Source organism: Narcine bancroftii, chromosome 12 (genome assembly GCF_036971445.1).
Source record: "Narcine bancroftii isolate sNarBan1 chromosome 12, sNarBan1.hap1, whole genome shotgun sequence".
NCBI classification, from domain to species: Eukaryota; Metazoa; Chordata; class Chondrichthyes; order Torpediniformes; family Narcinidae; genus Narcine; species Narcine bancroftii.
The window spans coordinates 85,676,707-85,702,095 of NC_091480.1; the positions used below are offsets into that span (position 1 = coordinate 85,676,707).

Below are 25,389 nucleotides of genomic sequence, written 5' to 3' on the forward strand. Positions count from 1 at the left end.
CTTCACTACAAACTGTTATATTTGCTTTTACAGAAATGCGTATGGCCCAGCACATTATCCTGTCACCTCTGTCGCTCAGCATGGGGGCTGCCTCATCCTCCGATGAACAAGCTGGACAAACTACAGTTATCAAAGTTCAGACCGTGATCGGCTTATTTAAGTGTTAATTTCAATCTGACAGTTTTCTCTTCAAAAATGATTAAACTCTACAGCTGGAATATCTAGAAAACTATTTATTTCAGAGTTTATTCCTTTTCACGATCTGAAACCTCCGCTGATGACTGGAAGGAAAAGTGACCTCAGCCAACCTTATTTATCAGAATCACATGGCAGAGCAGCTGCCCCTCCACCATCACACTCCTCAACGATAAACTCAGACAGAGAGTCCTTTAAAGATTTACTTGTGCACTTTATTGATTTTCTTTTTATTCTCTCTGCATTGCACCGTCAGTTTGTCATCTGTTTACAGTTCTTTGTTTACATATATACACTTCCCGCTGTTTTTTTATTGCACTACCAATTAGTGGTCATTCTGCCGCGCCCGCAGGAAAAAGAAATCTCAGGGTTGTATGTGATGTCATATATGTACTCTGACAATAAATCTGAATCTGAAATCTGAGCTTTTAGTATCAAACAGATGAGCATTGCAGTGTTAGCAAATATTAGGAAGACAAACTGTCTCTTGTATCATCTTGCATGCCAACCAACCTTTTGCAATCCAACTACAATGGTGATCATGTTCATGTACACACTTGAATACATTTTAGACCAATCAATTTTGAAATAACCTGGGTGCCATGTTGTGTGACTGAAAATCAGGGATCATAAAGGGATTCAAATAAATAAAATTGCCCTCTTTTATTGACTACGGCAACTAATTTGGGTAAAAATGTCACTAAAATAGACAGCCATTGGCAAAATCCCCATTTAACTGTTTGTCATTCCTGGATCTTAGTCCTTTCAAACTAGTCTTATGTCCATTTGTTGCTCTTCACTCTCAGACACACACACAGAGCTGGGAACAGCTGCCTTCTTGAAGTCACTGCAGTGCAATATAAACCATTTCTCCCATTGAGGCCTAATCTTTTTCTGAAAAACATAAACTAAGACTACTGAGGTTACTAAGGGAAGAATATAAAACGCTAATATTGAGGTGTGCGGCTCAATTAATTTAAACCAACCTAATCTGGTAAAGATATTAGGTAAATCTGGTAAATTGATCTATAGGAGTAAAAAATGAAAGTCTGCAGTCACTGTGGATTGAAGTAAAGCTGGAGAAACTCAGCACGAAGAGTGTACTTTATATAGCAAAAATAAAGGTACATAACCAACGTTTCCAGCTTGAGCCTTTCATCAAGGTGTGAGCAAAATTTAGGCAGGCACCTGGATTAAATGGTGGGGAGAAGGACAGTCCCACATGCAGGAGGTAATAGGTAGATAATGGAGGGAGGGGACACCAGCGATCAGGGGGAGGGGGGGATGGCTCTGTGAATAGAGAGGGAAGAGGAATGGAGCAAAGGATGGGGAAGAGAGGGAGAATGGGGAATAGGCTAGCAGAAACCGGGAAAGTACTATTCTGTGCTTGAAAAGACCTCTTATTCAGTCATTATTTTGTGCTGGGCAGTCACTGAGGTATCTTGTAAATTTAATGGATACAAAGACTTCCACTCACTCCATCGTTGCAGTGTGAGTGGAGTTCGTGTATAAAGGTTGCCATTTGCTTCGTGACCTGCTGAATTTCTCCAGCACGCCTGTGAATTGCACTCAACCCCAGCATCTGCAGACTTTCTTGATGAACTCAAGTATATTGCGGATGACCTGCTGACAAGGAGGTGGAGAGTGTGGGTTGAAGCAGAGTGGAGAGATGGCCAGGAAGAGTCATCAGATCAGAAGGGGAGAGAGGTTCACGACTGGTTGACAGTGGCAGTGTGAGGTGTATTATTATGAACCATTGAGATGGTGCTGAGGTTAAATGGTGATGGGGGGAGGGGGAGGGATGTGCGGTTGAAGCCAGTTTGAGGAAGGACTCAAGGCCATCTCCAGCATGGGATATTTAAAGACTTCACTGGGTCTGGTAGGCCCCTTAACCACTGTGAGAACAGGATTCATATTTAATGTTGATGCAATCACAAAGAAGGCTCGCCAGCGGCCATACTTTGTGAGGCGTTTGAGGAGATTCGGAATGTCACCAAAGATCTTGAAAACTTCTACAGGTGAACCGTGGAGAGCATTCTGGCTGGTTGCATCACTGTCTGGTATGGAAATGCCAACAACTAGAAAAACTCCAAAGGGTTGTTAACTCGGCCTGCGACATCACAGGCACCATAGATTTTTAAAAAATGATCACCAACAGCTTCTGACAAAGTGTTCTTTCTCCATGGGATGAAGTAAGGCGAAAAAGGTGAAATATGTGTGATTTTTTAAATAGTCATTGAATTTTTCAGTTTTTACCAAAACAATTTAAGAAACATCCTCAAAGACGCACTTGTAATTTTTTTTTTGCCCATAAAACTTAATATGGTAATTCAATAAGAACTATGCAAAAGTTACATTTTGCTTTCAGAATGCTGTGATTGGCTTTCAACAATACAAACAGTGGACAAATTCCAACTTTCTTCAGGGACTAAGAGCAGAAATTGTTGCAAATACTCAACAGGGTCAAGCAGCCTTCAAGGAAAGAGAAACACTGTTCATAGTTCAGCATCTGTCCACAGATGCTATCTAGCCGACTATTTCTAGCCTTCTGTTTTTATTCCGGATTATCAGCATCTGCAGGCTTTTGATTTTCATGTCTTTAAAATGTGTTCAGTGGTATGATGGGGTATTGAAGGTAGAGACATGGTGATAAAAGAGTGGATACTTCCTTTAAGGAAAACGGACACCGTGCCAAAGAAATAATTACGTGAGCTGTCGCTTCAGTGATGACCTGCTGATCCATCAGTTGGATTTCAGAATACCCACACAGATGTCCACTTTAAACATCTCGTCTCAACTTCTCCACAATACATCTAAAAGGCAAAGGAAGCTGCCTGAATTTGTGTAGAAACACTTTGAATTGAGCTGATGTTTAATTTTTAAAAAATTTTATTTACAGAAGCCATTTAAACTCCGCTGTCCAATTACACCCGAATTAACTTAAAACCCTGAACGTTTTGGAGGGTAGGAGGAAACTGGGTGCGCCCAGAGAAAATGTACGCAGATACGGGGAGAAGGTACAAGTTCCTTACAGACAGTGCCGGGTTCAAACTTGGGCGACTGGCGCTTTAAGACCGTCGCACTAACTGCTACTCTAACCACGTTGCTTCTCACAAGCAGGTTTGCAAACTTCAACTTATTTACACAACAGAACAACCACAGCAAAAACTCTTTGTATGACAGGTTTATTTTTAATTTAGACATAGAGCACGACAACAGGCCCTTTCAGCCCACGAGCCGGTGCCACCCAATTGACCTACAGCCCCCGGCACATTTTGAATGGTGGGAGGAAACCCACGTAGACTTGGGGAGAAGGTACAAACTCCCTTCAGACATTACGGGATTCGAACCCTGGTCACGACTGTTGGCGCTGTAGCAGTAATGCGCTAACCGCTACACCAGCCCTGCCGCACCTGTTTCGCTAACTGTTCCGTCCTGATAGCAAGAACTTGCTACAGATTTTGGCAAATTATTTGTGATGCGTTGCAAGGCTGGTGATCTATTAAACACTTGAAGAAAGCTCTAAGTTGCAATTGTACTGTAAGTTCCTTGTTATCTATTCTGATGATGGTCAAACTTGAGAAGAAATGTACTGGGCGAGTCCCCAGGAATGGGTTATAGGCTAAGATCAGATCCAAGCATTCCAGGGATTTTTATATATAGAACAACAGATCCCTGGGAGTCAGTTACAGGCTGAGATCTAATCCAATGGTTCAGGAAGTTTATGTATGGAATAACAGATCCCTGGGAGTGGGTTACAGGCTGAGGTCTAATCCACCCGTTCAGGGGTTTATATATGTAGAATAACAGATGCCTGGGAATGGGTTACAGGCTGAGATCTAATCCAGGGGTGGGGGAGCTTTCTAGAAAGGAACTGGGCTGATGTAAATGTTGTGACAATGCTTGATTCAAACACTCTTAAAATATGGTTTGGAAAGGTTATCAATACATTCAACAAATGAAAGGTCTGAAACTAGCTTTACCATGTTTGTAGACTGTTCACTCCACTTGGCTTGCTGGAGATATAATGCATGTGGATTTTTAGCCACAATGTGATCCTTAAAGAGCATCACATGAATTAAATGCAGCACCACACAGTCTGACTATAAGCATAAAGTCAAGTAAAATAAACATCAGAAACTGAATGGAATTGTACTTTAACTTTCATTTGCTCACACCATCCAAATTGTTCTCATTTTGTCCTTTAATTAGGCATCCAGGTCTGCAGTTTTATGGGTTCTGTGGATACTTCTTCCAAGTAATAACACTGGACAATGAGGATTTTGCTTTATGAACACATTTGGGTGCATTTTATGGATTTTGGCCTGCTGATCACAAAAACCACCTTTAAATTTTCCTATCACATTCCGTTTTCTCTTAAGATATAAGCAATCCTGTCATATTTTAAACATACTTCAAGCATGCAAAACCGTGAATTGCGACATGCCATTGAAAATTCATTTTCTGCATTTGCACTTGGATGGCTTCCCTACTGATCTTGGTTCAGTCAGTGAGGAACAAGGTGAAAGGTTTCACCAGGACATAGTGACCATGGAAAAGTAGTATCAGGGCAGCAGAACCCACCAATGTGGGACATTGACATGAGAAGCATCAGATGCTGAGTACAAAGAATACAAAGAAAAATCAGCGGGAAAAGATTTTTAGGTCAGTTGAACTAACGCAGTGTGTCAACGTCATTACATGACTGAACATGCTAAATTCAATAAAAATTAATTTAATGTTTTTCTAATCTAATGTGATACAGAAAATCTGAAATTATCTGTGTGTTCAGCTTGAAGTTGTCTATCATAATCTCCAATTTTTTTTTAAGAAGCAAAATTGTTGTAATTCTTTTTGTTCCAGCAATAATCATCAGTCTATTTGAACCTTGGTCTGCTCGTGTACTTACTCAACTCTTTGAATTCGAATTGAGGCTTTCCAACCTGAACCTGTGGACAGTGAACTGGAGTGAGAGTGTTCTTTTCCGCTCACGGTTACCATGGAAAATTTCTAGTGCTCAACTACTATTGGCCAGCTGAATTTGGAGTAGAGGTACCTTTCCTCCTTAATTTCATCAGGGAATATTAAGAATTTTTAAGAATTAAAATTTTTAGTGTACATGTTTTAGTGTATTAATGAGTAAGTAGGTCTACTTTTCAGTGAATTTACGGGTAGGCCAAGTCACACGAGACCTAGTCTGGTGACCACCATGTTTTATTTGGTGTTATATCATTGATGACGCAACGTTAGGATGAAAAGGTAAGTGTACTTTCTATGTCCAGAATAGCGGCAGCGCTTGGGGGGGGGGGGGGGGGAGGAGAGCATTAGGGGCAGCGGTGGTGCTGGGGGGGGGGGGTTAGGATTAAGGTTAGGAGCAGTGGTGCTCGAGGGGGGGGGGTTAAGGTTAGAAGCAGTAGTGCTTGGGGTGGGGGGTCCCTCCCTCCCTCCCTGACACTGGGCCCTGGACATTGGGGGATCACTCCCTCCCTGATTGCCAGGGGCAGGCAGTAATACCATGCTCTCCAAAACGTCACCTTCACATATAAGACCCAGGGTGATTTTTACAACTGGTTTTTGGGGGAAAAAAAGGGGGGGTCCTAAATGCCATCAAATATGGTAACTCAAAGCTTTATGAGTTTATGAACTTCAATACTGCACAAGGAATAGCGTGCATTCACTTAGTCATCGGGCAAACATTTTAAAAAACCAAATGTTACCAATACATTCAACATTGTACTTATAGACACCAAAACAGATGCATCTTGTGAAGATTTTTAATAATCAAAATAAACCAATTTTCCCAAACATGAATAAGAACTGAAAATGCCCAGCCACACTTTTATAATATAAACCCAAGAACAGGGAAAACTCAAGACACACGAGAGGCTGCAGTATGTTATCCACACTTCAAATTCTGCTATAGGTCTTGGCAAGATCCTGTCCGTGTTAAATTTTCCTTTGTTTATTAATATTTTCTTTCTGTGGTTCGTGATTAATATAATGACGGTTAAATTATAATTCTCATTATCACTATTTCCTTAAAATCTCCAGGAGGATTGGGAGGGAGGGTTTTTCCTGTGGAATGGTGAAGAATGGTGAATCCACAGTGCAACAAATCTGAATGTTAGTAGCAGCCGAACAAGGCCTTGTCTACAACTACACAGTTGATCTACACAGTTGTGGCAGGAAGGTTTACCGCATGGTTTTAAATACTTCAGCATCATTCATTATATTTTTCTCTTTCCTCTCAGAGACCAAAAAGTAAACCCACATATTCAAAGTGATGAACAGTAGGCAGTCTTGCCCACCTCGCAAACCTGGTACCAAGTCCCAGACCATTTGCATTCTTACTAATATTATCGTAGCTTCAACCTTTACACTTTTTTGCAAGCTGCAACAATCGTTTAGGTCTCTTTTGTTGGGCAATGAGGGAAAACCTATCGGAATCATGACAGTCACAGAACCTTGCAAGACAAAAGAAGGATCCCAAACCTGTTTGCAGATGGTTCATTCTGCTCAACTTATTAGAGGTAATAAATGCATGTGGATTTTCAGCCACAATGTGATCCAAAAGGAGCCTTCCTATGAATTAAGTACAGCAACTACACAAATGTACGAATACACTTGTGAGTCCATGCAAAACATTGGCAACTGAATAAAATTGTACCTTAACTTTCATTTTCCACACACCTTCCAAATGATTCTCAACTTTCCTTTTTTTTAATTGGGCACAAGTTACTGGGGATACACCCCCAAAGCAGCAATTCTTCACATGCCAGCTGAGCCTGCTCAAAACCTTCAAGAGGCCATCGACACACGTCTTCGGACAGCGAGCGGATGTGGGAAATCTTCCCTTCTCCAGCTCATAGTTGAGATGAACGAGTTCCAGTACTCAACTATTACTGAGCAGTGGAACCTGGGCGTACAAGGGAGCTCAAAAACCAGGGATTGCGTGCACCCCTTAGCCAGTGGGCAAGCTCATATTTTAAAACACCAAATATCATACAGCTTTTCCACACTGAACGCCTTTCGGATCTTCGTTTTACTAAGCTGCTGAGAATTATTTTTCTCTGTGCATTTAGCGGACATAAACACTGAACATGAATTTTGAGCAGACAAATAGCAGAGATTTTGATAGCATCTGCAATGCAGGTTTAGGTCATGCGAGATTCAGATGAAGCCTGTGATGTTGAAGTATGTGAACAATTGACAATATGAAAGGCATCTTATTGCTAGTCTTCAATACACAGACTTTCCAGACATAGAAATAATTACAACATCTTGCAAATACATATCAGTTAAATATGGCAAGGACCAAGCAGTTTTCCAATTTTCTTCAACAGTTCTGCAATGTGTCCTGTCTACCTTTCCAACTTCATTTTACAATTCTCTCTGCTGGAAACAAAGCTTTCTCAAAAATTGACAAAGTAACATATTGAGGCATTGTTGGATTTTCTCTATAGAAGGAGCTTTATCATAAGGGATTAGCTTCTCCAGCAAATTTGTTAATATCACATTTTATAAAGCATCAAAATGGGAGCTGATGAGAAGTAATATGAAATAAGAATACAGTAAAAAAAAACCCAGTAGCCGCCACCTATGGAGGCTAAGTGTATTTGCTGGTGGCTTGAGATTGCGTGATGCATAATTGGTGAACTAACCACAAGGGGGCGCCAATTTTAAACTTTCATTTTTTTAACCTATTTATTTTCTGCAATTTCTTTGCCGGTTGCTTGAATTCCAGATAATGGGGATTTTACCGTATAACAAGATCTGGTTTGGATACATTTGTTCATAGCTGGTGTAGCAGTTAGTGCCACGTCTTTATAGCACCAGCGCTCAGGACAGGGTTCAAATCCTGCACTATCTTTAAGGAGTTGGTCTGTTCTCCCTGTGTCTATGAGGGTTTTGGTTTCCTCCCACTGTTCGAAACGTAACCAGGTTTGTAGGTTGATTGGGTGTAAACTGGGCGGCACAGATCTGTAGGCCAAAATGGCCTGTTACTGTGCTGTATGTCTAAATTTAAAACATTTAAATCACTCTAGTGGTATTGGGCTCAATTATTTCAGCTCAAGGACACCAAACCCACTAGCAAGATGTGAACAAGAGAATTAACTGCCTGTACTTTAATGATTACATGAATGCTTTTATTACAATGCACATGTACCTAGGTACATGTAAGAATGCATCACTTAAAGAGCATAGAAAGAAAACATCCAAAAGAGTTGGTCAAAATATTAATGAGAGTTTTTACTTTCTTAGAATTGAAGACAAGTGTAGTTTAAACAGAAAATGCTGGAAATGTTAAGCAGATTGGGCAGATTCTTTGGAAAAAATAAACATACATCTGAGACCCTTCAGATTTTTAAAATTTGCAATGATAGGCAAATGTATTTACTATATCTCTTGATTCCATGTAAAAGTGTATGAAGAACCAAATTTCTATCCATGGTTAAAAAAAAATCCAAATTAGAGTGGCTGGGAAACCCTTATCGTCTGATGCAGAATCAATGGAGAGCTTGATACTTTGTGGCACAATGTGCTGACCTGTCAATAACTCTGAACACTGCAGCCTTTAGGTGAGGTGAAAGACAGAGAGAGAGAGCTCCATTTAAAAAGCACCCTTCACATCCTTTGCAGGGTGCTTTATGGCCAATGAAGCACTCCCAAAGAGTAGCCACTTTGTAACATGGGGAAGTTCGTCGACATCTAATACTCAGATGGTAACTGCATCAAGCCCAAGTAAATGAGCTAACAGCAAATCTTAAGCATTAAAATGCTCTTAAAGGGTATTTCTAACTGATTCACCTCATTAGCTGCAACCTGTTGCAATAACTGAGCAAAATAAACCAAGAAGTCTTCCTACATTACAATCCAAAGTTCCAATTGCATCAAGAGAGCTATGAAGTTTGGAGAAATGTTATAGATCAGGTTGGGCCTGCTGATGTCTTTCTCTTTTTCTAAATTCCTATGAACAAAGTCAATCCCACTGAAGAAATTATTGAAAAAAGTAAACTCCGTCCAAGCCCTAAATTCAACACAGAACATTTGCTACATTGAAACTTTGGGCATCTATTAATCCCAATCAGGCACTGGCTACTTCCAAAATGGTTAAGATTTCAGTTTACCCTCCTTAACTAGTTTCTCATTTAACTGACAGAGTTGTCGCAGGAATCCATCATTTGGACCGATCTCCCTTTTCTGACGGACGGTTAGGAGCGCTGTTTTGACATCCATCTGGTGACGGAGCATGAGATAGGCAATCACAAGAGTAGGCGATCGGCTGTATCCTTCACGGCAGTGAACAAACACTCGTCCTGGGGAAGAGGAAGAGCATGCAATTAGCTTCTGATGCCCTGCCAATCAACAAAATAATCAGCTTCCAGTCAGCAGCTAAAATTGTAACCGCTCATTGTGATAGTACAGATCTATCACCAATGTATATAGTATATATAGTTACAGTAACTAGACTGTGCTTACAGCGATTGGCTGAGAGCTAAGCCACGCCTACTGTCTGGGCCTTAAAGGGTTGTGTCCCTAGACAGGTTGGATCATTCCGGACTGGTCGGCCACCTGTGAAGAGCTCCTGTCTTTTGCTAATAAAAGCCTTGGTTTGGATCAACAAGTCTTTGATTCTTTCGACGAGCTCTACGCTCATCTCCTCCTGCACATTTTTACTTGTTTTTTGATGCCCATCATCTTCACTCTTACCCATTTCAATAGACTATGCCCTTCTTATTTTTGCAACGTTAACAAAATGTTAATCAGACGCAGGCCAAAGGTACGTGTGAGAAGCTCCGCTTGCGTGTCTGGAGAGCTTGGAGGATGTTTATTAGTGTGGGATCCTGCACCATTTTACAACTTACCTTTGAATAAAAGACCTGATTCTGAAATAATTAAAGAAGATAATGTGGGTTAGTTCAGTGCAGCGGTTTACAAACTTTTTTTTTCATTCACATACCTCCTTAAGTAATCCCTTACAAATCACAGAGCACCTGTGGCATAGGGATTACTTATGGTAGTATGTGAGTGGGAAGGGAAGGTTAAGAACCACTGCTCTAGGCCCAATTGTTACTGAAATATTTTGCTTGAGAAAAATTGTCATTGGCCCATTTCCTTTGGAGTTATGAAACCGTGCACATAATGAGTCAATGAGGTACGATTACAACAGTGGTTTACAAACATTTTCTTTCCACTCACATACCACCTTAAGCAATCCCTTACTAATCACAGAGCACTTATACCATAGAGATTACTTAAAGTGGTATGTGAGTGAAAAGGAAAAGTTTGAAGACGACCGGCTTATCAGTTAGCGCAACTCTGTTACAGCGTCAGCGACTGGGGTTTGAATCCAGTGCTGTCTGTAAGGAGTTTGTATGGACTCCCCATATCTGAGGGGATTTCCTCCCCCTGCTCCGGTTTCCTCCCACCTTTCAAAAATGTACTGGGGTGCAGGTCAATTGGGTGTCATTGGGCAGCATGGGCTAGTGGGCCAAAAGGACCTTTTATTATGCTGCATGTCTGTATGTATATCTCCCATTACCAAGCAATAGATGTTATTTTGGTATTTATAGTGTTCAAAGGGTAAACAAAGTAAGCACAACATTTATCAATGCAAAAAGAAACAGTGTATTTCTAATTCATTCTCAGGATCTGAATATTGCTGGCAAGATCATGATTTATTTCCCATTCCTAATTGCCCTTGAGAAAGTAGATATAAGCAGCTTTCTCGAACTGCTGAAGTTCCTGATGTGGTATTCCCACGGTGCTGGTGGCCAGACAGTATCACCATTTGAACACATTGAAGACGAAGGACCCGCACTATTTCCAAGCTTTGAAAGGAACCCACAAGATAGCAAAGACTACGGGAGCCTGCTCCCCTTGTCTTTCTTGGAAGTCATGGGCCTTGACGTGGCTGTTTAGGCTGAGAAACTGCAGTGCATTTTGAAGACAGTATATTGGATAGCCATTATATGGCAGAAATCGAGAGAATGACTATTTAGTGTTAACGTTCTTGAGGGCTGTTAGCACTGCACTCATCCGGGCAAGTGGGAAATACTCCATCACAAGAGCCTTGTGCCTGCCAGATGGCGGAAAGTCTTATGATGTCAGGAAGCATATCACTCTCCACAAGAAGTCCGGCCTCTGATCACAGCCATTATTTTGCTGGCTCTGTTAATTTTCCAATCGGAACTCGACACTGATAACACTATGGAACTTCAAGGGTCGGCAGTTAGTCATTGATCAATAACTCCCTATTTATTGGTAGATCTGAGCTACCTATTAAATGAATCTAGACTGACATTTGGCCCCAGTCTTTTCAATTTCAATCACTTTTTATTTTGCTTAATGTTAAAAAACTCTCACTGCTCCAAAACCACTTAAAAGTTTAAACATCTGCAACTTGACATGTTTTACATGAACACAAGTGACTTTGGACCAATTACACCCTAATTGAGACCAGAGTCATTAATCTCACCATCAGGAGCACATTTACTTGTGAGATTACTTCTTCAACAATGACAAAGAAATATCACGGTCAAGACCAATTGATAGTCAAGATACCCGTATTGCATTAGTTTGTTGATCATACTTGAAACAATGTAGATTTTGCTGGTAAAAATTTAACAGTCATGAAAACAAGTTGATAATATTTCTCCAGGTCTCAGCATCTGTCGTCTCTTCTATCTCTTCTAAAATATTTCTTGTGATCGCTCTCCATTTAATCTGTGGATCTACATGTACTCTCTCTCTCTCGGTCCAACTTGAATTGCCCCACCTTTTCCCTAATTTCCAGGCTCAGAGTTTGCAAAACGGAATCTATGAAGCACAAGGAGAAACATGGCATTTAAAATGGGGAGCTCTTAATCCATTAGGTTGGAAGTGCCCACGTGCATGGTGTCTATTTTACCATCTTACTCATCGGTCCAAAATTCACAGCACTGACTTCTGATACATTCAATGAATGAAAAGCATTGAAACAACTGAACCAGCATTCAACTTTACAAAATGCAAAACTTATCAAAAAAGCGACAAATAAACTGCAAATGGTGGAAGTCCGAAATTAAAGCAGAAAATTCTGGGCTCAGCTCAGCAAGCCATGAAGTTTTTGCGGAGATTCTCTCGTTGAGTTAGTGTTTTAGGTCCAAGACCTTTCATTATGATAAGCATCTCCAGCATATTCTGTTTTCACTTGTGCCCTTATCAGAATCTGGATGGCTACGGATTATTATTCCTTTGGTTCATTATTTCTTAACAAAAATAACTCATGGCTCTAAAACCTGTTTTAAAAAAAACCATACTTCATCCTAGAAATTAAAATGATTTCTTGTGTAAAAACGCTTCTTGATAGGTCTCGACATCTCTGATTTCTTAACCAACGTTGAGCAGTGCCTCTCCCAAATATTATCTGTATTTTAGAAATGGATTTGATCAAAGTCCTCTCATCACAGAAAGAGAGGAAAGATGGTTCCTTGCATTTTCCAGAGGAAATGATCAACAGGTCATCAGAAAGTGTAGATCATTACAAGGTCATAGTTCAGAATTAAATAGCTATCATCAATCTCCATTATCATCTAAGGGTATTTCTTATAAATTGCTGGTGACCTGTACCTTTTTGATTCCTTATTTCCCTTTCTCTATTATCCAATTATTCTTCTTACATCCCCATAAATTACAAACCATTCCATGAGTGGAATTCAATCAGCTTGGAGCCAATTCTTAACACAGAGGAATATTGCTTCAGTGTCACCATGTTGTTTTAGATTTGGTGTAATTCAGTTCAATGCCTCATTTAATTTTGCTCCACGTTGCCAAGTATTAATAGGTTACTTGGACAGGAAGTTGAAAGAAACTTGGTACATCTAAGATGGGAGCTTAATTTCCTTCCAATTCAGATCCAGTTACCATAAATGAAGAACTTTGATTTCATTCAACACCATGACTGCTCTTGAACTGAGTTGTTCACTTGGCTATATAAGAGGTCACCACAGAATTAACCAATGCTGGACAGTGATGTAATTTTTCATAGTACAGCACGGTAACAGGCCCTTTTGGCCCATGAGCCTGTGCCGCCCAATTTCCCTACAACTCCAGTACATTTTTTGAAACCGGAGCAGCCGGAGGAAACCCACGGGGAGAACATACAAACTCCTTGCAGACAACGCAGGATCCGAATCATGGTCACTGGGGCTGCAACAGCTTCACTAACCATGCCGCCCTCTACAAAACCTGATGAGTTTTAAATTATACTTTTTTATTACTCCACTATTTATTTAATTAACTGAATTTAATCTCCCCTTGCCATCAAGATGAAATTTGAACATTGATAAGGTATTTCGGAGCCAATGCATTGTACCTTTAATTCTCAATCATTTGGTGGATTCTCCAATAATCCCAGATAGTATTACCATTGGGTTAAATGCAAGGCTACGGGGCAATGGAGTAAAATCAGATAGTCTGCAGATGCTGTGGTTAAGTTCGATACATAGCATTATCTACTGCTACAGGATAAAGGAACTGGTTTTTAATGCATTTAATGCAACATGCTTGGCAACTGAGATGACAGATTCAGCAATATAACTGCAAATTATCCAGAAGAACAGTTTTGTTCCCCACTTTAACTCACCGTCCTTTTGGGCCAACGCTTTCTCAATAAAATCAGCACCTTCTTCAAAATATGCACTCAGGTTGAAAGCTTCCGTGTCGTTGGCTTTAATTCCATGGTATGTGATTCCTGACCCTGCGTAGAACTCCGCATTGGTATTAACATGCATGAATGAGTTTCCTTCTGCACTGTTTAACACATGGGTTATCCCCAATCGCTCTAACCTCATAAGATTTTGTGCAACAAACCTGAAAAATAAAAGGTTAAGAGTCTTTGTCCCACAAAGGTTCATTGAAACTACTGCTGGAGGTCATCGATCTGAACCAGCAGTTATGTTTTCTTCTGCACAGACGCTGCCAGACAGGCAGAGAATTCCTTACGTCTTCTGGTTTTGTTTTACATGTCTAGCAACTGCACCGCATTACCTTTGAAAGTTAAAATAATTTCCCCAGGTCTGAGTTTGCAACTAAACCCTTGAATCGCGTTTAGATTTGGCAGAGTTTCAATTAGAAATAAAAAGCAAAATAATGGCAAATATTGGGTAACTAGATGCAAAGTAGACAATTCTGGAAATATTTTTTTAAACTTAAAAAAAAAAGTTTAGATATACAGCACAGTAACTGGCCCTTTCGGCCCAATTACACCCAATTGACCTCCAACTCCCGCAGGTTTTGAACAGAGGAAAACCAGGAAACCCAGCAAGCATACAAACTCTTTACAGACAGCGCTGGACTGGAACCCCAGCCACTGGCACTGTAACAGTGTTGCACTAGCCACTACGGTCACCATGCTAACCGTGCTTCCCCATGCTAACCATGCAGCAGTTCAGGCACCATCTGTGGAAAGTAAAATAGAGTAAACCTTCACTCCAACCTTAATAATATTGATCTTTCATATCAGAGGGAAGCAGAGACAGAGAGCTTGCAAAACCTGCTCCTGCATTAATATTCTCCACACAGGTGACTTGAATTTTTACTGTCTAATAGCAACGAGATTCAAATTTTTCTAACCTAACGATCAAAAGTAGAGGCAATGACGAATAGCAGGCGCAGTGACAATACATGTCAAATTCTAAACAAAAACCCACTCTCTGAACCAGCAGCAAAGTACACCCAGAAGAGACAGATCACAAAAGCTCTGCTGCTTTCAAATTTTTGACATTTTCATCCAGAATAAGATTTTCACTGTAATGGATAAAAAAAAAATTCCTGCTTGTAATTACAATGTTTAAAATAAATTAAAACTGCTACATGGATTGGTAAGATTTCATAGAAGGGTCAAATACAGACAAATGGGACTAACTCACGTAGGTAACTTGGCCAGTATGGATAAGATGGGCTGAAGGGCCTGCTTCTTTGCTGTGTTACTCTATCAGATGGAAAAAAAAACATAACTACCATAGGAATGTATTTCCACTCTTTCGTAACCGTGGATTCTTTGGACGGCACAATTAGCGTGGAGGTTAGCGCAATGCTGTTATAGCACCAGTGACCAGAGTTCAAATCCGGTGCTATTTGTAAGGAGTTTGCATGTTCTCCACGTGCCGGCATGGGTTTCTTTTGGGTGCTCTGGTTTCCAACCACCATTCAAAACACCCCGGGGGTTGTGGATCAATTGGGTGTAATTGGGCGGCACGGGCTCATGGGCCGAAAGGGCCTGTTACCGTGCTGTATGTCTAAATTTATTAAATTTAAAGGACCTGAGTCTTTCTGGCCCATCCCTAATTGGCCTTGAAAAGGTGGTGGTGAATCATTAAAGTCCTTCACAGTATTTCTGTAAGGTTCTAAACCGAGTAATGACAAGGGAATGTCACTAATTCCTGGTCCACACAGTGTACAATTTAAGGGAAACCTCATCTTCCTGAACCCTTGAGGTTGGGGGGGTTGCGGGAGTACTTTTGGACCTGCTGTTAATGTAGCCTGGGTGAATCACTGCAATGGGTCCTGTACACTGGCACCCACTGCAGCCACTGTGCTTGAGTGGTGGAGGAAATGAATAGTTATGGTGGTAAAGTGGGCTGCTGGGTCCTGGAAACCTATGAGCTTTTTCAGTGGTGTCATCACTGAACTCAACCAGACAAGTGGAAGTCATTCCTGATGCACGTAGATGGTGGAAAAACACATAGGGGTCAGGAAGTCAGGATACAAAACCCACATGCTCTTTAGCCACAGTACTTGTGTATCTGATCCAGTAGAGCTATAGATTAATGGTGACCTCTAAAATGTTTATAGTGGGATTTCAACCACAGTAATGCCTCTATTGTTGTGTGTCATCCCTTAACTGTGTGGTCTCTGTAAGACACTGCAACACAGCAATGCAGTTACTGGAGCTGCAGCCACACAGCTCCTGCTACCAGGATTCAGTCCTGTCACTGGGACATTAGCTGCCATGAAGGCCAAGGATATCAGGCCCTCAATCTCTCCATCCAAAAGGGACGAAGAACACAGCATGGTTGGAGTAGTGGTTAGCACTACGCTGTTAGAGTGCTACAGATCGGGTCTGGGGTTCCAATCCAGGACTGTCTGTAAGGGAAAACACAATTAGATGGGCAAACAGTGTACTTTACATGGCAAAGATAAAGATACATAAGCAACATTTTGGGCTTGAGCCCTTCATCAAGGTTACCATCAGGGGTCATCCTGGTGACCTTGTCCATAAAGCAGTCCAGAGCTACAGCCTAGCCTTCCAGGTCTGTCTTGCAGAGAGACATATTAGCTTATTAAAGCTGTCTTATACTCGCACTACTGGTGTGGTTGTATAGAATGTCATAGTTAAATGTAGACACCATCAACCCAAAACAGTTGTGTATGTATCTTTATCTTTGCTAAATAAAGGACACTGTTTGACCTGCTGAGTTTCTCCAGCGTTGTGTTTTTACTTCAACCATGGTGTCTGCAGACTTTAGCCGCTTTCAGGTGCTTGGGCGCAGATAATGCGCCGGCAGACGCTGCTGGGGGAGTGTACCTGGGACATTCAGGTGGCCGCAGAGAAGACGCCTTTCTGTCACCTGAACGTGCCGGCTGAGGGAGAGCCGCGTCCGAGCGAACGCCGACTCCTGTGGACTGTGGCTGTAATCCCACTGCTGCTTTCAGGTGCAATGGGAGATTCTCCGAGCTGGAGAATATACCTACAGGAGGAGGGTGAGGTAAATGCTCCTCCTGGCTGGGTTCTCCACTTTCAGGTGGCCACCCGACAGCCGCATTGGGGTAGAATAGGTAGCTTTACAGTTGGGTTTTCTGGCCACCTGAAAGCAGCTTTTCATGCTTTACTGAGGTCTGTAAAGATTTTGTACATGCTCTCTCTCCGTGTCTGCCTGGGTTCCCTCCACTTACTCCGGTTTCCTCCCACCGGTCAAATCATATTGGGGTTGTAGGCCAATTGGGTGTCATTCGGGCTCTTGGCCAGAAAGGGCTTGTTACCATGCAGTGTGTATAAAGAAGAACAAAGCTGTGGTGCACTGTTAGCCAGAATCGAACACACTCAGAGATAAAGAATGTACATCAGGCTTTAATCCACAAAGACTTCCACAGAGCCAGGCTGACTGTGGCTGCAGCAACTGAGTGAGGCCTCGGGAGGCCAGAACAGGCTTATATCCCGGAGGGTGATTGACAACCGACCAGGTAGGGCTTGATCCCTTCAGGCCGACTGATTGACAGCTGGCCAGGTGTTGTCCTGTCCCCTTACACTCCTGCAAGTACAGAGGTTGCCCCCTGCAGTAGGCCGGTGGTGGACCACCACAAAAGGGAAGCAATGCGAGCTCTGGGGATTAAAAGTGTTAATCAACAGCCACTGTAAGATACTGCAACACAGCAATGCAGTTACTAGAGCTGCAGCCACACAGCTCCTGCTACCAGGATTCAGTCCTGTCACTGGGAGCTGTCTGTGTGGAATTTGCCTGTTCTCCCTGTGACTCTGCAAGGTCCCACTGTGTGCTTCAGTTACCTCCCACATCCTGGATATTTGCGGATTAGCAGGTTAAAAAGACACTGTAAATTTCCCTGTGTCAGTAGAATTATTGTATGCTATGAACACTGTGAGCGGGGGGTGGGGGGAAGAGGTGAGATTGCTCTGTGAACTGGCATAATTCAGTGGGCCAAAAGGCCTCCTTCTATGTTGCGAGGAAAATACGAAATATGGTCAGTGACTGAGTGGCCAGTTTTACCTTGTCATTTTGGCTTATTGTATGACAGGCAGCATTCCACTGTTACCAGGGGATCTCGGTCTTATTTCCAAAAGCAGTACAACTAACTTACTTACTTGGGGTGGGGAGGAAAGGAAATTGAAAAATCCTTGCAAAAAATTTACCCAAAAAAAGGCAATGGATTCCGAAATGGCAGCTGGTTCCTGGAATGTGCGTAATGGCCACATGCCTCTGGTTTTCCTCAGGATATTTTGCAATGTTCCATGCTGAGTAGCTAGCAATAAGATTTAATTCTTTTATTTTCTTTTAGATGTTTGTTTACCCCCCCCCCAAAGGTTTTTTCTCTTTGCACGTTGCCAAAAACTGTCCAAGACTGCAGGAGTCGTGAAAAGTCGGGTGTGTTTAATAGTCTCTCCAGAGACTGCTCAGCAAGTGGACTGCACTCACAGTTGGCACAGCAAACCTGCAGCTGTCTGCCACTGCAAGCTGACGCGATTTCTATAATTAGTTGTGTGTGTTCCTGGCAGATGTAACATTTTAACTAGGACCATATTACTAATATTAAATAATAAATGAATCCTACCGTACTTCAAAGACATACCAATATTGGTCCTAATGCATTTTTAAAATTCACTGCAACTTTCAGCTACAATAAATCTCGACAGCAGTAAATAGAATCCTCGTACAAACGTAAATTCATGCTGAAATGATTGTAATCAAGGGAAGAATAAACTATCGGACCTTGAAATAAATATTTCAACTTGTGCAAATACTCCCATCTTGGTCCAAAAAAATAGAATGTCAGAAATCCTCAAGAATAATCTTCCTGTTCAAGAGTTTAAAAGTGACTTGATAGAGTGACATAGAACAGGCCCTTTGGCCCTCGATGCTGTGCTATCCCATACCATACGTTCCTTTTTAAAAAAAACATATTAAACCCACCCTAGCAGCAACTGCAAGGGAAGAACGTTGCCCAAGGATTGATCCTCTTTGCCTCTCTGGCCCAGCCTCTATCTCAACATGCCATAAGAGAATGATTTCTAACCACATAAAAATATGGGATTAGTGTGAATGGATGGTCAGCACGCACACAATGGACTGAAGGGCCTGTTTCCACACTGCATCCCTCTATCATTCTGCACCTCGATGCCAGTTTTTGTTGATTTTATCCATGAATGGTTTGGAATAATTTTTTTGTTCCTTACTTCCACTTTAAACGTACATGATGAGAAGGAGGCATTTTGAATATCCAAGTTGATGGAAGATGCAATGGTGGGGCATGCTTATAAACTAAAGATCCCTTCGGAGAAGAAGCTGTCAGGTGAAGGATTAATGCCTACAACCCCATCATCCAGCATGTCCCTTCATGCCAATGAAAACCAGTTTCCCACAAGGTGTGAGAAACAAAAGGAAAGTGGATCAGCAATCAACTGAGACCGTTCCAGTAGTGCACCGATTAACATCTGCCCCCAGCCCTCACTTTTATTCTCTGATGCTCTGTGTGATATTTAGGGACCCAGAAAAAAAAAAGCAAAAATGGATTTGTATTTATGTCTCAAAAAGGTCATTGTATTTGTGATCAAGTAAACATCAAGCTGATGAACGATTCCCTCTTCTTCTAACAAGCAGTCAGTAATTCCTTCCAAACCCACACGTTAAAGGCAGATAGGTTTTCAAGGTTTTCCTATTGCAATGAGAATTGGGTGCCCCAACTACACCTTCTGAACTTAAGCCACAAGTAATTAGCTCAAACCAACATATGAACATAGGAGAACATAGGAGAAGCTGACAATTATATTTATGAGGCAAACTAACTCGTTAGTACTTTGTCAGAGGCAAGAACATTCTTAAATAAACCTGGTTACTTTGATTTAATTTTCTCCTTAATTAATGATGTAGCAAAATGCAAGGAACATGGTTGCCGTATATACTCGTGGAATTGTCAGATATTTTGGACCACGTTTTCAGGCCAAATAACGGAGGATCGGTTTTTACAAGGGTCAAACGTTTGACCTCGTGAAGTACCTTCCTTGTTCAAGGCATCGGGAGCTTGGATGGCCAGGACCAGGCGGCAGGTCGGGAGTTCAGATGGGTGGGTGGCATGGCCGGGGTGAGAATCTGCGGGTCGGGAGCCTAGATGGGCAGACAATCAGGGCAAGGGTCTGCTGCTGGAACGTTGGGAGCTCGGATGGGCGGGCTGTCGGGGCCAAAAATGGGGGAGGGGGGGGTTCGACATTTACACGGGTCGTACAAAAACACCTGATTTTTGGGCCAAAAAAGGGGGAGGGTGGGGATCGACTATTATACGGTATTGACAATTACACGAGCATATATGGTAAGTAAAATGAGGGGACTAATATGCCGTAAAATTAATGTTTCCAATGAAGAATGAGGACGGCACAATGGTCACTGACCTAAATGTCAGCTTTTCTCCAATGTCACAGATGGTGTGAAGATACCTATACATAATTTGCAAACACCAGTGTGTTTGGACCTATTTTTAATCTATGAAAGATGACCCAGTGCAATAATTCAGCTGTGAATGCTTACAGCTAAAATAAATTGCAATCTGCCTTCATGTACTGTACTCTCTCATATGTCCTCTTAGTGTCCTCTGCTGCATGCAAAACTAAACAAGAGATAAACAAGAAGTCCCTCCTTACAAACGTAAATGACACATGATTTTCCTTCTACTGCTTAAATGAATTATCAAATTATATTATTCAATGGATTATCGACTACAACCAATATTTGTGGCTAGATTTTCTGCCACTTACAATATTATAGAGCAATCTTAAAAGTAGAGGATGTACTTGTTATGGTTTTGTTTCAAGCAGCTGCTCTGAACCCCAAGTCAGCACTTTTGAATCATAGATCCGAGTTGAGAGTGAACTGAGAGATAATACTAAAGGAACAATTGAGGAATACAAGAAGACAACGTCTCCATTTGCACTCTATAGTCTGTAATCAGATCATAGATGTTTCTTTGCTGTCTAATCATTGATACACACATTGTAAAAATCTAACAATTTCAGCCTCACAGATTTCAACTGACCCTCCATCTTCAGCATATTTTGGAGAGGAATCAAAATTCTGTTTCTCAGTTGAGATGCTCTAATAACACTGGACAACATTTTTTTTCCCCAAAAGGTTTGCTTCCTGAACAGAAATTGGGGAATATGATAGACAGCTTCAAGCTGAACACAAAGGTCCTTTCAGATTTGTTGTATCACGTAGGGAGTTGGAAAAACATTAGATTAAGTTTTATTGAATTTAACATGTTTAATCATATAATGTATCTCTGAGCCAAGCTCTCAGGTTGACCGCACATGTTGCACAACAAATGTGAGGAGCTCAGGGTTGTCTTGGTCACCAATTTTATAACTGAAGTAGAGGTTATAGGCTTTCTTAATAACTACAGTCATGCTGCATCTTTGAGCCTTTAAGCGACAAATGTAACAGAATGTCTCGGAGCTATTGCGACATTGCCAGACATTTCTACTGTATCGAATCTTCCCGAAGACAATAAATGCTGCTGAGTACACTCACCGTCCTATTGCCCAAAGAACATGTGCATCAACATGCGTTCAATCTATAATCAATGTAATGCACAGCATCTGTATATGTGAGCTGCTTTTATAGCCTGTCTACATCTATCCTGACAAAGTAGGCCCAGGCCTAAGACCACATTTGCATAGCATCTGCACTGAGTGCAGGCCCAGGCCTGCTTGGTCTGACTATAACAGTTTGCTTTGTGGGCAATATACTGATAGACTTAAAATATGACAGAAAAATCACAAAAATAGGTTATATCTAAAAGAAAAGTATGTGATAGAAAACTTTTAAAGTGATTTTTGTGATTAGCGGCCAAAATCCATAAAATACAGGAAGCAAATTCTTTGTTGTCCAGAGTAATAGGGTCCCTTTGTTTCTTCACTCTCCAACCAGAAGAAATAGTTGATTCTATATTCATCCTATCAAAGCCTCTGATTTCAAAGAGTTTACTTTTTCAATCTTCAGAAATAGATTTTATCATTTAAACCCTTTAAAACCCTAAAGCATAGTATTTCAAACAGAAATTCTCCATGATTGTAACTGGAACCTTAAATGTATGACCATCATCAAAATTCCTAGCGCCCTCTGGTAAGAAAAGCTATTTTGAATTAATGCATTAGCAATGGTGAAAACTTCATACTACCTCAGAAGTAGAAACTATCTACCTTACAAAAGAATACCGTTCTCTTGGAAAACAGGTTTTTTTTTAAAACACCATGTCTGTGTGCATTAACTATAATCTGACATAATTACATGGAAACTCTGTTTACTTAATCAATCCTGCCTTCAACTTATTTGAGAGACTACAAGTGCTTAAATTATCAAGAGTCATGTTATTGATTTTGTATTTTGAAATTACTTTAAGCAATTATTCCAAAGAGAGGTCCAGAATTTACAATGCACTGCATGATGCAAATTCTGTCCTAATCCTATGGTTTTTGAATGAACTATTTTATTTAACAAATACAAGTAGTCCCCCGACTTACAACCAACGCAACTTATGGCCATCTGTACATAGGACTTGAATTTGAAAAAAATGAAAGAAAAAATATAAATATAAAAATTACACTTTTGGGGTGAAAAATAACGTCTATGGCAATGGTGGCCAACCTCTCGCGAGAGCTGACCTTGGTGTCCGCCATGTTTTATTTGGCGAATGATAAAATGGATACAGTGAATTTTCGACTTGCACCCATTTCGAGATATGACCGGTCACTCAGGACGGAACAAGGTGATAAGTTGAGAACTACCTGTAGAGGGCATTCTATGTCCAGGCCTTCAAAGGTCTCTCATTCATTGTGCAAAATGTCCTAACTGATACTCAACACAGGGCAAGTATGATAGACTGCACCTCACAGAATCATACAGAACCGAAATCTGAAATCAGCTAACCTCAGGGCTCAACCCCAAAACACTGGTTATGCAATAAAAAGAACATTGCTTGACCTGCTACTTTTACCGCATTGTGTTTTCACTTCAGTCACAGTGTCTACAGATTTTCATGTTTTACTTCTGCCAATCCTATTTGCCTGCATTAGCCGCCCTGCTCTTCTCTGCCTTTCCTATTGAAATACCTGCCCAAATGGCTTTAAAATATTGTTACTGTATCTGCAGCTGTGATATTGTGCCTGTGAAGCTGTAGTTAAGAGCCAATCTCTCAGCTAAAACTTCACTTATAGTCCGTTTGCCAGAATTGTATTGAGTTATAGACACAGAGTAAAATTCACTGTTCAGTTAAAGTTTTGCCCTTTCTTTCCCAACAGAATAGCATGTCTTACGTGAGAGCATAAATACCAAGTGACTGTCATGGCTACGTTTGATCACTGCTTATTTGCAACCCACATTTGTACATTTTCTCATAGGATCATAGGGTAGTAATTAATAGTCAGGTCTCACCAGGCACACCAACCCTAAGATCAACCATCACGATAGCCCTTCCCCTAACCATCAGAGAACTGTACCGGATAGATCCTTCCACCCAGATATCTGCACCCAACGGGATGTCCAACTCAAACTAAAACTCTGCTGCTTGCACTTGCCATACATCCCTCCGTCTCCTTCAAATTCATATCCTAAATAGCTCTCTTACAACTCCCTAGTAGAGGGAATGGAGAACACCAAGTTCCTTGGAGTTCACTTAACTAGTAGCCTATCATGGACACTCAACATCTCCTCACTTGCCAGGAAGGCCCAACAGCGAATGCGCTTCCTGCGAAGACTGAAGCGGGCAAGGCAACTGGCCACCATTATGTCTATAGGAGCTCTATGGAGATCATCCTGGCTGGCTGGATCACAGTGTGTTAGGGTTACTGCAGAAAAATGGGTTGGAGGTCAATCCACAGGACCATAAGAGGGTCAGAGAGGATCACTTGTGTCTCTCTCTGCACCCCCCCCCAATTGATGTGATCTCCCAGGATCGTTGTCTGACGAAGGCATGGAGGACCCCTCCCACCCTCCACACAGCATCTTTCAGCTGCTCCCATCTGGAAAGATGCATGAATATCAGAGCTGGCACCACCAGGCTGAGGATCAGTTTCTTAGTGAGAATGCTAAACAACCAAAGGAACCGCTCACACTAACTAACCATCCGAAACTCTCATATTCATGAACAACATCTATTTATTTGTATAGATGAATACTTGTCCTGCAAATGTATTGTTTGTCTGCATTATGCCTGGTCGTACGTCTGTGTGTTTTGCTCTGAGGACCGGAGAACGCGGTTTGGTTGGGTGGTCCTTGTACAATCAGACTAAATGCTACTTTTTTTTGTATCTGCTTCCACCAACAACACTCCTTTTCCAGAAATCCATGCAAAAACGTTGCCCTCCCACAGATCCCTTAAACGACCTCCCCCTCGCCTTAATATTCTTGTCTTCCAGTGTGGAAGACAACATTCTCTCATGGCATTTTATCCAAATTTATCAGGACATCAAGGGCTATACCCGGTTTGGGTGGGCGGGGGGAAAGATCCTGACTGTCCTCTCCATTAACTTCTTTGGGAGGAGGGGGGGAAGAAAAACATAGAGCACCCTGATGAGGCCCGAGGAACTGAACATGGAATTTCCTTTAAAGTAAGATCCTCATCAAAAGCTTCTTCTATTGCACATGGCATCTTGAAGGTGGCAAATGGGCATGAAGCAGATGCTTAATTTATGCAACAAACAAAAAATCCATTGTTGCAACCTCCATCCTCTGCTCGGTAGCGACAATGCAAGCTGAAACCGACTGGGCAATTTCGCCTCTCTGATCCTGACACCCATTTCACAGACATAAGTAGAATCTTAAATTATCTGCCGGGAAAAGGTGACGTGCACTTTTTGTTTCAACATCATGTTCGAAAACAATGGCAACAATTGATCTCCAATGTATATTTTATCCATACTTGTCCTGCAAATGTATTGCTTGTCTGCATTATGCCTGGTGTCCTTTGCACTGAGGGTATTTGGAATATCTAAGCTGATGGAAGATGCTTGTCTATTGAGGACATATTTAGACTGTGTGTATATTGGTGTTTTGTCCACGGCGATTGGCATTCGATTTGTTGGAAATCTCTCTCCTATCCAGAAGGGGAGAAACTAGAGCAGAGAAGCAGCCTCATTGTTAGATCAATTATACTTACGATCGACCTGCTGATGAGGGGGGGGGGGGGGGTGTTGCGAGAGAGACTGTGGTGTCTAAGGGTGCAGCCAGCGATTAATAAAACACTTACGCATTGCCGACATGGATCCTGGAGTAAACTTCATTGCAATGCTGAGCTGGGAGGCTGTAAAAGCCGCTGTCGTTTGCGAGAAGCTCGTTGAGTTCCTCCACCATCAGCCGGTGCTCTGACATGGTCCGTGAGTGCGGCTGGTCGGACTGGGGGCTGTGTGGTGCACAAGGTGGGGGGGGGGGG

The 25,389-nt window shown here is 41.6% G+C and overlaps 1 protein-coding gene and 1 long non-coding RNA gene across 4 annotated transcripts in view; one reads left to right on the top strand and one right to left on the bottom strand.

Moving 5' to 3' along the window:
* The window catches only part of LOC138747795 (uncharacterized), a 128,066-nt gene extending 127,837 nt beyond the window's left edge, over window positions 1-229 (top strand). For both annotated transcript variants that reach the window (XR_011347661.1, XR_011347660.1), the window contains one exon: window positions 34-229. This is a non-coding gene — a long non-coding RNA (uncharacterized lncRNA). The remainder of the gene's footprint in view (window positions 1-33) is intronic.
* Window positions 230-5,955: 5,726 nt separating this feature from the next.
* dusp3a (dual specificity phosphatase 3a) lies at window positions 5,956-25,389 on the bottom strand. Of its 2 annotated transcripts, none has more exons than XM_069907381.1 (3): window positions 25,207-25,389; window positions 13,823-14,049; window positions 5,956-9,512 (listed from the first exon to the last, which is right to left on the bottom strand). In XM_069907381.1, exons 1-3 carry the CDS (start codon window positions 25,326-25,328, stop codon window positions 9,307-9,309), a joined length of 555 nt encoding a protein of 184 aa, XP_069763482.1. In that variant the 5' UTR covers window positions 25,329-25,389; the 3' UTR covers window positions 5,956-9,306. The 2 variants fall into 2 exon arrangements, with proteins under 2 accessions (XP_069763482.1, XP_069763483.1); XM_069907382.1 differs by lacking the exon at window positions 5,956-9,512 and adding an exon at window positions 11,562-12,015.